At 35.3% G+C, this 13,094-nt stretch overlaps 5 protein-coding genes across 5 annotated transcripts, besides 3 other annotated features; 2 read left to right on the plus strand and 3 right to left on the minus strand.

Annotated features, from left to right (window-relative positions):
- Positions 1–616: part of a mobile genetic element that runs on past the window's edge.
- Positions 617–1,051: 435 nt separating this feature from the next.
- Positions 1,052–1,894, minus strand: TVAGG3_0303490 (beta/gamma crystallin family; the record flags this gene model as incomplete). The annotated part of the gene is made up of 1 exon (XM_001581064.2): positions 1,127–1,867. One exon carries the CDS (start codon positions 1,865–1,867, stop codon positions 1,127–1,129), a length of 741 nt encoding a protein of 246 aa, XP_001581114.1.
- Positions 1,895–3,959: 2,065 nt separating this feature from the next.
- On the plus strand, positions 3,960–6,053 carry TVAGG3_0303500 (GTPase activator protein; the record flags this gene model as incomplete). Its single annotated transcript, XM_001581065.2, has 1 exon — positions 3,960–5,999. The coding sequence occupies one exon, from the start codon at positions 3,960–3,962 to the stop codon at positions 5,997–5,999; it is 2,040 nt and encodes a 679-aa protein (XP_001581115.1).
- A 333-nt stretch (positions 6,054–6,386) lies between these two features.
- Positions 6,387–7,525, minus strand: TVAGG3_0303510 (glyceraldehyde-3-phosphate dehydrogenase (NAD(P)+) (phosphorylating) protein; the record flags this gene model as incomplete). The annotated part of the gene is made up of 1 exon (XM_001581066.2): positions 6,423–7,508. One exon carries the CDS (start codon positions 7,506–7,508, stop codon positions 6,423–6,425), a length of 1,086 nt encoding a protein of 361 aa, XP_001581116.1.
- A 1,000-nt stretch (positions 7,526–8,525) lies between these two features.
- On the minus strand, positions 8,526–10,035 carry TVAGG3_0303520 (transmembrane protein 181 family; the record flags this gene model as incomplete). The annotated part of the gene is made up of 1 exon (XM_001581067.2): positions 8,561–9,931. The coding sequence occupies one exon, from the start codon at positions 9,929–9,931 to the stop codon at positions 8,561–8,563; it is 1,371 nt and encodes a 456-aa protein (XP_001581117.1).
- A 120-nt stretch (positions 10,036–10,155) lies between these two features.
- TVAGG3_0303530 (uncharacterized protein) lies at positions 10,156–12,175 on the plus strand (the record flags this gene model as incomplete). Its single annotated transcript, XM_001581068.2, has 1 exon — positions 10,156–12,153. One exon carries the CDS (start codon positions 10,156–10,158, stop codon positions 12,151–12,153), a length of 1,998 nt encoding a protein of 665 aa, XP_001581118.1.
- Positions 12,176–12,988: 813 nt separating this feature from the next.
- Positions 12,989–13,025: a mobile genetic element.
- Positions 12,989–13,025: a terminal%2Cinverted (terminal inverted repeat of Banshee-A3 transposon ID:TVAGG3_0303540).
- Positions 13,026–13,094: the final 69 nt, after the last annotated feature.

A 13,094-nucleotide genomic window follows, 5' to 3' on the forward strand; every position in this document is an offset into this window, starting at 1 on the left:
ATTTTTGAAAGGGTGAAACATTATGAATATGTTAATTATATAATAATATGTATTATTATAAAAAAGAAAAAATAAAGCACGTTAAAATTTTTCTTTCTTGATTTTTTACAAAATCTACTTAGAATTATGCAAAATATGACTAAATAATTATAAATTTCAAGTTAAATTTTAATTTTGATAAATAATTTAAATTTCAAAATATCAAGTTCAGTTCGACTATGTATGTAGTAATTCCTCAATAAAGTGCCAAAACCCTATTAAAATATATGAACATTTTCAACATTTTAATGTTTTTATTTAAAAATTTGATGGAATATGAGCTTCAAACAATTATTATGTAAATAAAAATAATTAAATATATGTATTTATTCGTATTACAACGGTAGTAAGTTGATTCTTCCTTTCTTCTACTGAGTTTTGAATTTGATTTCGAATTGTAAAGAGATTCAAAGGGAAAATACTAGCGGATAAAAACTACCTCCATGAAAGGGTCATAATGGAGTCAAGTTGTATTTTTTGATATTTTTTGCTTTTCGAGCCTAAATAGGTAGCCAAGATAATGCCTAAAAATAAGGTTCTAAATTCTGAAGTTTACATGATCCTCTCGTGTGCACCCTTAAAAAAAAGAACTAATATTTTCCTTGATTCAAATAAAATATTTTACGAAGCTATTTAATTCATTTGAAGTTTTGTGTTAGATAACTGTAATTGTGCTATATTAATGTATTGTACGTGATTGTATTCACGAGATGCATAATTATATGACCGAGATAACTATATCTTTTCCGTTAAGCATTAATTCATAAAAGATAGGTAAGGCAAATCCGATTAAATGAAAACCATGAATTCATTTAGGTTCAAACGCATTGATTTCTAAATATCAGCTTCGATATACTAATTGGTGCAGGTTGTCCAATCTGAAAATTATTCAATTTTGAATGTTCAAAAGCTTGACTGTACGAGCTTGGAATTAGATTTTGTACTTTATTTGCAATCAGAAAATACTAGTTTTGGCCATACTTTTTCATAGACGTAAAATATAATAATGACAGTTTAAATGTATTAAAGAAAATGGTATTTGCTTTTTTTAAATGGGATTTCAAATTGTTAATGTTTTACTCAGTATTTACTGTTGTGGCTTTTCCTCACCATCCTTAGAGTGGGAGTGATGCTTGCGGTGCTTGTGCTCGCCATCCTTAGAGTGGGAGTGGTGCTTGCGGTGCTTGCGCTTCTTGCCTTCTGGATTCTCGCCGCCTTCAGCTGGTGCATCTCCTTCCTTCTCATCAGAAGATGAGGATGATGAGAGAGCATCAGAGATCTTGTCAGCAACCTTCTCGAAGAATCCCTTCTTCTTCTTTTCATCATCAGAGGAGTCCTTCTTTTCCTCAGCTGGTTGTTCCTCCTTCTTCTCCTCTGGCTTTGGTTCCTTCTTGGAGTGATGCTTGTGGTGGTGCTTCTTGCCCTTCTTGACCTTCTGGACGAAGACTGTAGCTGGGATCCACTTCTGCTCTTCCTTGCCATTAACTTCCCAAAGGATGACTGGTGTGCCGTCCTCGAAACGAGCACCCTGGACATCGAGGCAAAGGCCCTTGGAGTTACGGATTGTCTGATCTGGGTAGTAGAACCATCTCTCCTGGCGCTTTGAAACGTGGTCCTGGATGACGATTGAGCCAAGATCTGGGTTCTCTGGCTCAAGGAGGCAGCCAGAAAGGGCGTTGACCATACGCTCCTTGAAGAGGATGAATTGGTTGTGAAGACCTCTTTCGAACTTCCAGATAACAAGCTGGCCATCGCGCTCAGCGCAGCTCTTGTCAGCGATTGTCAAAAGGTATTCTTTATGGGCTGCGTTGATGAAATAGCAGTTCATATCGACAAGTGAGGTTACAAATTAAACGACCTCACTTTTTTATAAATAAAAAAATTTATGCAGCATAAATTGATAAGAATTCCGATCTAGTTATGGTTATGGAACAGATTACGAATTTTAGTTTTTGAAAAATGATAAATGGGTCTCTTGTAAACCATTCAAAATTACAAATATTTTTTTATGTGTTTTATCGTCCTTTATTTGATGGTCTTTTTAAATTAAAATTGGAATTGTCTATAGAAGTGAATTCTAGAATGCGTAAAATATAACTTTTTTTGGCAATCTATTTTTAGCGTTATTGTTTCATATTGACTGCCACTGAATCCTGAGAAACCAGGAAGCTAGTGTTTTGGTAAACTTGATATGGAAATTATAATGCACCAAGAAAAATTAGTTATCTACCCATATAGACCCTATTATACGGATATCTACTATTATTAATTAAATTAACAGATCATTACCCTTTAAATCTTAATGTATTATATGGGTAATATATGAATCCATATAATTTATCCATTTTAATTCAGGTTTTTTATTACGATTCTGTTCGTTGAACTAATTCTCAGTTTCATTTATATGTTTTAATTTGGCTTGCATTATATTACTCACTTTAAATGCCATTCAGGCTATTTAAACATAATTTTCTGCATTTTTACAATTTTCATCAATTTAAAGCAAATTCTTTGCTTATTTGCTTCCTTCTTCCTTATTAATTAATTTATTACTATTTGAGCTATGGTTCTATTGGAATCATTGAACATTGAATTATTCCTTATTAAAGAATGCTATATTCTGTTTCAAAGAATTGGAATTGGACTACAAGTTCAGCTGGAAATATTAATTTTGCCTCAGCAATTCATTTTGAAAATTCGGATTCATATTATAGCAAGTCTATGAGCTTATTAACAAAAATCATATTTGTTTTATTCAGAAATCAGATATTTCTAATATCGTTCATTTTTTTACATGTTAGAGAGATATCTCCGATATTATGTTGAGCATCCTTCTTTTTTTATTGAGTCACTGTTATTGTTTTTCATTTCGTTGCATGCCTGTCCAGTGTCTCCTCTTAATCATTTTTGACAAATTTATTCTCTCTTATACTTCATGAAATACTAATTCAACTATGCAGATATTGCTAACTAAATGGTATTGAATTAAGAGTTACTCAAAAAAAGCTCCAATTTAAGGAACTCTGATTAACCCCTTGATGGAAGCGTATTCAAAGAATGAATTTATGTAATTATAGGTAAAATCCAGTAAAATTATACTTAATTAACCCAATAAAGCATGAGTTATTATAATGCACACACTCTTCTTGAAAATTACATTTAGTTATGCAAAAGTAACAATGCAATTAAAATAATGATTCAAATAGGCTTGCGAATCACATATGAATATGAATGAAGCACTATAATATTTTCTAAAAATCCAATTCATCCAAAGTCTCAGTTTGAAAATTCGGCATGATCCAAAACGAAATACTACATGATAAAAGTTTCAATTGATGGTCGAGGTGGAGCTTTCAAGAAAATTTTTTGATGTGTAAATTAATTTGATCATTATAGTCGATTGCTATTTGAAATTTTTATCCTTCTATACCAACACAGCTATATTTAAAAGTCCATCAAGGGAATACGTAAGATTTAAAAAATGAAGGAGCTCGCTCGATGAAATTTAAATCACAAAAAAATAATAATAAGATACTAATACCTAAGTGATGGGCAAAGAAAAAGTGATTTCTTTCACATGAGAAAATTGCGCAAATCTTGTAATAAACCTCCGAAATTTTTCTGAGAGGGCAAATCATTCTTTCAATTGGCATAATTTAAAATCTAGATCTATGTCATGTTACAATTATATTAAAATGATGATTAGACAAAATGAATTCTGAAATTTGTGGTGTTAGTCAAAATGAAAAATTAGATATCCAAATAACACGGCTTAATATAATTCATTATTGCATTTCATTTTCAATTTGTATGATTGACGATAAGTAAATTATTACCGAGAATTGCATAATAATATAAGCGAAGAACAAAATATCAAAATTTATGAAATTGAAATAAAATATAATTTTCATAAAACTATGATGGAAGTTGACCCAGAGACGTTTCAAGACAATCTACTCAAATTCTTGGGAGAATCACCAACATTTGAGCTTGGCCAGAAGCAGCGCTATATATATTTCCATGATTTATCAAAAAAATTGGAGAAAATGAAGACTGTTTTTTCAAATTACCGAGTTCAATATGCCTCACTTCAACAAAAACTCACCGACATTGAAGAAGCATTAACAGGTGTTTCGGAGTTTTCCGCTCCATTGAGAAATTGCAGATTTCAGGTTGTGACTAATGGAATTAAAGATTCTATAAATGTTTATCTTAAAGTATTTGATGACTATATTCTCAATCCTGTCATCAAGTTCATCAATTCGCTTGAAGACATGGAGTTCTTGAATACAGTTGCAGACGAAAATCACACAAATTTCGAAGATGCTTATGATAAGTTTATGCAAGAGTCTAATACTAATTCCAAAGCATATCTCACAAAACAGTCCAATCTTATCGATGCTCACAAATATGCTTCATCCACATTTGTTAATTTTTATAACAAATTAGAAGAAATTACCATTGATATGAAAACACTCCCTTCACTCATCGTAGCTGGTTTCATCGAAGCTCACAACCAACAAGCTGAATCCCTTAATTCTATCCTTATCAAGAACAATAATAACTTAATTAAACATGCCACTCTCTTAGAAATCATCAAATCCGACAAAGAAAAGCAAAAATCAGACGCTCATAAGCTCGAATCATCAGTTTGCGGCATACTTCCAAATTATTGGAACCGATTTTCAACTCCCTTCAAAGGAACAACAAGATTAACGATACAGGGCTGGTTATACAAACGTGGAAAGCGGTTCAGCAGCTGGCAGCGTCGATTTGTCGTTGTTTCGAATGGTTTCTTATCTTACGGAGCTAATGTCGACGATTACATGCGCGATCCTACAACAATCAACTTAGTATTATGCAGCGTACGATACGAAAAGGATTCCCAGCGTCCAAATTGCTTCTCAATCACTTCACCTGACGAAATTAGAGTTTTCGAATGCGTTTCCCAATACGATCTCGACAGATGGATATCTATTATCGAGTCCAACATCATGTCTGCCATTAATAACAGCGGAAAACGTAAGACCCAAGATGTTGCCAGAAATTCAACAATTCTAATGAAGCCAGCCCACTCATTACGCTTCGAATGTGCTGACTGCAAGTCCTGCGATGCTACATGGATCACTTTGAACTGGTGCCAGCACTTATGCAGCAAATGTTCCGGAGTTCACCGTTCTTTGGGACCAACGATCTCCAGAGTTAGATCCATCGTCTTGGATACAATCCATCCGTGGCCTCTCAAAGTGTTCGAGAAATTGAGCACTTCACCGACCAACCAATTCCTCGAATACAAAGTCGAAGACAGGGACAAAATCACAGCGAGCTCTTCGAACGAGAAACGCGAAGAGTACATCAGAAAGAAGTACGTCGACCTCGCATTCGCTGACGACAGGCCAAAGGACTACAACATCTTCGAAGCGATAGAAGAAGGAGATTTATTCAAAGTTTTCAAATGCGTCGCAACAGGTGACCATAAAACAGGCGGAGATTACTTACCAATACACGCAGCAGCAATCCAAGGCGATGCGCTCGTTTTAACTTTGATCGCGATGAATATGAATAATCTTGACGAGGCTGACAACGGAGGATGGACAGCTTTGATATATGCCGTCTATTACGATAACGAAGAGTGCGTTAATTGCTTGATCGATTTAGGCAGCGATCCAGAAAAATCTTCTGTTCCTCTCTGGAAGTGCGCGAAGGCTATTAAATCGCAGCACATGATGACTAAGTTCCCACCGCCATCACCAGAACTTAATAACGAAGAGAACATCGAGATTACGCCACCTCATGGTCCGAAATCTGCTCCAAGAAAGAGATTTTTGACAAATACTGACTTGGTCCCACCAATGCCATCAAGACCAAGAAGATCAGATAGATTGTCCGCTGTAGAAACACTCCATGAGTTCGCAAAGAAGAGAAGATACTCCTATAATCAAGTTGCTGAGTCAGATTAATAGTTTTTGTATTTTATTTGTTTTTAACAACTGGTAAATCTATTTATATTTTGAATGTTTCACTTATTTTGCTCAATTTGATTTGTTCAATTGAATTAAAGATTGTATTTATGGTGCGAGTCACAAATTACAAATATATTGTCTTACAAAAATGAGTTTTCGATGATTTTTATTTCTTCTAATTGAAAAATAGTCTCATTGAATGAATCGAATGAATCTTGGTTAGTAAATTTGCTCAGTCTAATATACTCAAAGTAATATCTATGTTCAATAGTCATATTTACATGGATCCAAACTCAATAATAGACACACAGTCTCAATGATTCACTACAGAATTTCGATTATGATCGATAAGCAAAGCCCAGAAAGGATGGGAAAAAAGAAGTATTTGATTTTGTTAGTTAAATAGCAAAATTGTTTAGTTTAAAGGTACTTCTCAAGGCGGTGGAAGATATCAGCGCAGCGGCATGAGTACATCCACTCGTTATCGTACCAGGAGAGAACCTTGACGAGTGTGCCCTGGCCTTCTGGGTTTGGAAGAACCTTTGTGGAGAGAGCATCAACGATGGATGAGTACTGGCAGCCGATGATATCGGATGAAACGATTGGGTCTGTGACGTATGTCATGATGCCCTTGAGGGAGCCTTCCTCTGTAGCCTTCTTGAGGGCGGCGTTGACTTCCTCCTTTGTGACCTTGGCGTTAACGTTGACTGTGAGGTCGACGAGGGAGCCTGTGATTGTTGGGACACGGAGAGCGAAGCCATCGAGGGACTTTGGTGGGAGACCGTGGCAAACCTTTGGAAGAGCGATAGCAGCACCTGTGGATGTTGGGATGATGTTCATGCCAGCAGCACGAGCACGGCGGAGATCCTTGTGCATTGTATCAGCGACAACCTGATCGTTTGTGTAGGAGTGGACTGTTGTCATGAAGCCGTTGCGGATTCCGAAGGCGTTGTTGAGTGTCTTAGCAACTGGGCCAAGGCAGTTTGTTGTGCAGGAAGCGTTGGAGATGCACTTTGTCTCTGGCTTGAGATCTTCATCGTTGACACCGAGAACGAGTGTGCATTCGATCTCATCAGCAGATGGGACGGAAAGGACAACCTTCTTAGCACCAGAAACAAGGTGGCCATCATAACCATCCTTTTTGATCTTGCCTTCAGCATCCTTCTCGGCCTTTGTACGGAAGATACCTGTTGACTCGAGGACAACATCGATGCCGAGCTCCTTCCATGGGAGCTGGGATGGGCCAAGGCGGCCACCGATTGACTTAACAACCCACTTGTCAGCGCCTTCACCGACTGTGAATTCCTGCTTAGCCTCATCGACTGTGACTGGCTCTGGGAATGCACGGTGAGCTGTATCGTATTTGAGGAGGTAAACGTTTGTCTTGATGTCACCAAGATCGTGGATAGCGACAACTTGGATATCCTTTGGATAGAGCTTGCGGCAAGCGCGGAAAACGAGACGACCAATTCTGCCGAAACCGTTGATAGCAACTTTAACTACCATGTTAAGTTGAAAGTGATGTGAATTCTTGGCTCACAAATATTGGAAAATTTCCGTCATATATTTCTGAGGTTTACGCGACCACTTACTGTGGAAATTTTCAATACAGAAAAAACAATTATTGTAATTATACTCTATATATCTTGTTAATGAATAAAATCACCTTTTTGGATTTTTAACGATCGATATCTCCCCACAAAAAATTTTTTTCATAGGTATTGTGTTCACTTCACTTTTATGTTTTGAAACACTATTCAAAATAAATGAACAGCTAAAACTGTGATTGGTACTTTTTCTCCATTTTATTGCAGAAAAAAAATTCCCAAATTTTGTTTCCCGAAACTAAGGGATCATGTTAGATTCATTTCCCTAATTTTACAAATATGATCGTATGTCAAATTCGATAAGATACGAATAATTAGTGATCTCATTTTCGGGATTTCTGATAATATAAAGAAGAGAAAACGAATATATAGATTACAACAAGAACATTCGCCGTAAATTTTAGATAATCTGTTGCAATTTATTAATTTTTCCCAAAAATATCAATAAATTGCCACAGGTTCGCATCAATCTTAATAAATAGGACTCATAGATTGATACAATATAACTTTTTCATGATTTTATTCATTCTCGCGCAAAAATAATTCAAATTCAGATTCGTACTCGTTACATTCTCCTATCTTAGAGCTACTGTATTATCATTAACTTTTTTTCTGCTTTTTACGTTCCTACTGAAAATCTCTAAACCATTTTTTTTAATAACTTTTTGATCTTTATTAATATTTCCTTGAGTTTCTTTTTTGCCTATTTTACACTAAAGGCAAACAGTTCATTCTATTCTTTTTACTTGTTTATTGAGATATTATACGAAATGAATTTCCTCCTGCAGTCTATCTCATTGAATTAAATTTAACAACTTTCATTGGAAAGTTTGATCATTTTGTAACACAAAATCTTGATAACTATTAACAATATAAAATATAATTCTAATATTTGATTTAAATGTATTATATATTATAATAAAATCAAAAGAAATCTTTTATTATTTAGCTTTATTGTTCATTGACAAAGAAATCCGCCTCTGGTTCGTTATTATCTTGTGGACCATTATATTCGTCCATCAGAACTTCGTATGGCCAGTGGAAGTACACCATGAGGAAGGAGAAGATATTTTCAACAGCAAATTTAATGACAAATGAAAGGGAGGATTCAGAGAAGAGCTTGAAAGAAGACAATGCCTGGCAAGCTCCCATGATAATAACAGCGATCAGTCCGCTTGATAGGTAGATATTGAACTTGTAACGCTCTGTAACATCAACTCTTGAAGCTGAAATAAGAATTGACAGAATTGTGTACAGCAAGAATGTAAGATAAACGACCATTTCAGCAACAGATGTGATGGCTGTAGTATTGTAGTTCTTGTTATGTTCTGCGATGAGATGAAGTTTATCATAAATTCCATGGATGCTGTAAACGATGAGAATGATAGAGCACATGATGATCTTAGGTATGTAGAAGCAGCGATCTGTCTTTCTGTTCTTATATCTTAAACTATCGAACAAAACTAAAATGAAAAAGCACATGTAGGAATGGAAAATGGAATCCAATATTCTGTCTAATATAACAAATACTGGTGATGGGTTGTAAACATGGAAAATGTAAAATGGATTATTATAGAAAATAAGTAACGCGACAAGTGGAACTGTGAGCTTCTGTTCGAGATGCCAAAGCTTAACTTCGAGGCCACGTAAGAAATAGAGCATCAATGCAAGGAAGATCGCTGAAACAATTGAGAATAAAAATCTGAAATAGATTTGGAAGTAAGCGTGATCAGGCGTACCAATAGAGTATGTGAGAATAAATGACGAGAAGTGAGTGTACGGATGATCAAATGTTAAATCTATTTCGACTTTATTATAATCGAGAATAATATCTGTAAAGAGGGTAATAGATGTTGTCAAATTAGTTCCATTAATTGGGTAAACAATATATTCGTCATGTGGATGTGAAGCCATGAATCTTTGCGTATTATTATGCGTACAACTAATAGAATATCGGAATGTAATAGATAAATTATTAGCTATGGCATCTGAATTTCGCATAAAGGCAATTGAGATAGAATTTTGGCTGTTGATTGGAAGGATTGCGTCAAATGGAATTTTGATATTTGTAATTGGTGAATCTTTAGAGAATGGATATGAATATTTCTTATGAATATTAACAGGTGGACCGTATATGCCGGATAATATAACAAACACGAGAATAACTCCGAAAACTATTAAAGTTAATAAGTCTTCGTTAAAATTTGCACTATCTATAGCCATGAGAGTTTCACGAACAAGTGACTCTTCGATCTGGATATTCACCATATCATCCGAAGATTCCTTTTCGATTGGTTCTAAAGGGGTTTGCAAATCATTCATTTTTTTATTGATAATTGTGAAAATTTTTATTGAATCTTGCATTTGTATTTCCCGTTCACAAAGAATCACGAATTAAAAGTATATTATGATCACTAAAAAATTTTTGGTTTCTTATTATATCCGTTTTCAATACAATATTTCAATGTTTTCATTATAAAATACGGACATATTTTTGAACACATTATTTACTTTTTTACATCACATGTCGGAGAAAAAAACGTTAAATGAAAGCTGTGAACACTAGACTTCTTCCACTTCAGACTCTTTATCCGAAGAAAAAGGAGAAAGAGCCTCAGAAAAAGGTGGTTCCTTTCGTGAAGCCTGGTGTTTCGGCAAAAATTCCTACTGAACAACAAAATTCAGATTCAATTCGATATGTTCAAGCGTCATTGATCAAGAAAAACATCATGGGCCTTGAAGCGAACTTAAAGGAAATTGAAAATGATACTACTTTCGTTGCAAATGCTATGGCAAAAGCATTACAAGTTCCAACAGCTATTGAATCAACATTTAATCGTATTCACGGCAGAATTTATGATATTCAACGCGAAATTGAATACTCTTCCAATTCACTTGATGATCAAGCATTAACAATTCAGTCGAATTTTAGAAGATTTAAGAACCAGATACATTATGAAAAGATTATGAATGCTGTTCATAGAACTATGCAGAGAGATTGTGCTGCAATCCATGAATGTCTTCTTGGTTTCTTACTCTCATATTCTAAAACAGATGATCATCTTAGAATTCTAATGAACAGACGTTTCCTTGTTCGTAACCGTCATGCACTTAGGTTCTGGCGTGAATGGTCCGAGCAAGCAACAATTGAAGACCAAAAAAGAGAAGCACAAATCCCTCAACTCCAAGAATCATGGACAAGACGCCAAGTTGCTCAGTTCTTGAGGAAATGGCGCGATCTTTCCTTCTCAAAACATTCAAGAAAAGCCGTTCGCCAACTTCAACAAAAAATTGCAGCCGAAGCTCAACGAAGACTTGCGGAAACACCTGGCGATCAGAAACTTACGATTCTCGAACAACTAGCCGAGCAGCGTGTCCAAGTCATTCTTGACTTTGCGAAACAAAATTACGTATATCACATGCAAAGCATTACATTTCGCTGGTGGCGTCGTTTCATTGAGCAATGTAAGAACGAGAGCCGCAGCGGTAACGCTATTGCCAGAGAATTCTACGTAACTCGCAAGAAGAAGACGTTTTTCCAAGCATGGTATTCTCTTTCTGTTGGCAGAGTCAATGTTTTTGGCGGCTACTCGAAATGGCAACGCCCTGTCAACAAGCGAATCGCTCTCTACAAAGACGACTGTTCTCTCAAGAGAATTGTTGTTCGCGAGTGGAGATTAATTGTTGTCAGACGCAAAAACATGATTGCGTTTCGCGAAAAGAGCGAAAGGGAGTTTCTCAGGAGATGCCTTGTCCAATTCCATCTTGCAGCCTCTGACAGAAGGAACAGGCTTGCACACATGGTCGAAACATACATTGCGATTCTACACGGCCAGATGCACAGAGTTTTCATCGCTTGGCATCATTGCGTTGTCAAAAACAAAGTCAGACGGCAGCCAAACGATTTCCTCGAGAAGAGATACTTGTTGATGAGGAAATTCCGCAAGAAGAGGACTTTCTTCAGGCGCTGGGCTGTCAGATACACAGAACACTCAACAACACGCTTCGACAACTTCAAGAACGAAGTTTCAACATACGTCGAACACTGGGAATCCGCTGGAAATGAGATGAAGTCTTCGATGGTTTTGATTTCGAGCCTCAACGAGAAACTCACAACGGAACTCGCTGGAAGAAAGACAGATCTCGAGAACAGCAAGAGAACTGTCGAGTTCATGAAGAACGAGCAGTTGTCACTCGCTTTGGCAATGAAAAACGCAAAGGCTGAAATCGAAAGATTGCAAGAATTGATCGGAAAATCGTCAATGAGATACTTCGTCGATATAAAGCCGATCCACGCAAATGTCGTCGAAAATGTTCCTGCAGCACTTGCAGCTTACATCGCGCAGAAGGAAGAGGAGAAGCAGAGATTGGCTGCAGAGAGAGCTGCTCAACAAGCAGCGTTGATCCAGAAGAACCAAAGACCTGTGAATTCTGGAGCAAAAAGGAGAAAAACAACTTTCTCTGGCGTTAAGAATGGCGTTTCGAGAAACAGCCAGAACAGGCCAACAAGAAAGTCGTTGAGTACGGATCAGACAACAGAATGATTTTTATTTTTATATGTTTTTTTGTTTGTAATAAAATAATTTAGTTAAATCTTTTGTTTTTTCAATAAAATTCTGGAAGAATTATATAATTGTCATGTTATATAGAAAGAATTGTTGATAGAATCAAGTTAAATAAGTTAATTTTTGAAGATTTTGAATCAGATATCTTCAAGAATTTAGAATTTGCAAATTTTTTATAAAGAAAATTGTTAAATAGATATGGCATTCCAAACGGGAACCGCGGTTGGTTACCATGGATTTCCGTCACCGGTCACATTTTAAAGATTTTTAAAGCCTTATAAAAATATGCTTTGTAAATCATTTTTTGTAAATCGGCAAAAATTTGGTAATTTTCTTCAACTAATAAATCTGCGAATAGCATTTATAATACAAGAACAATCTTTTAAAATGCGTTTGATTCATTTTTGTATAATTTCATATAGGCACATATATTCTTCCGGGACTTTCCGTGATTTTACCGTAAAATCATTAGTTTACACCAATTTTCCCGTATTTTGAATAGTTTACTGCACTTTTTCCGTAAAATTGAGTTACGGGAATCCGCAAAATTTCCGGACCTCATTTTTCATAGAATATAATAATAATATTTGATAAAAAGATATATTATTTATATTTTTGATTTTTGAATTACGGAAAAAGTGAATTGTTAACTTGATTTTTTTATATGGTTAATTTTTCAAATGATATTATGAAGATCTAAAATATTAAAAGTAAAAAATTGAATTACGGAAAAAGTGAGGTCAAAAGTGAAATAAATTTGCAGAACAATTTTCATTGAAATAAGCTTTATTTTTCATTATTAATAACAATGCTGTAATAAACAGAAATTCATCAAAAGTGACAGCTCTCAATTTTTTGACATTTGTAAATTCTAAATTGAATGAGAAAAATGAAATAATACTAAGCATAATACAATATTC

This window comes from Trichomonas vaginalis, chromosome V, assembly GCF_026262505.1.
Source record: "Trichomonas vaginalis G3 chromosome V, whole genome shotgun sequence".
Lineage (NCBI taxonomy): Eukaryota > Parabasalia > Trichomonadida > Trichomonadidae > Trichomonas > Trichomonas vaginalis.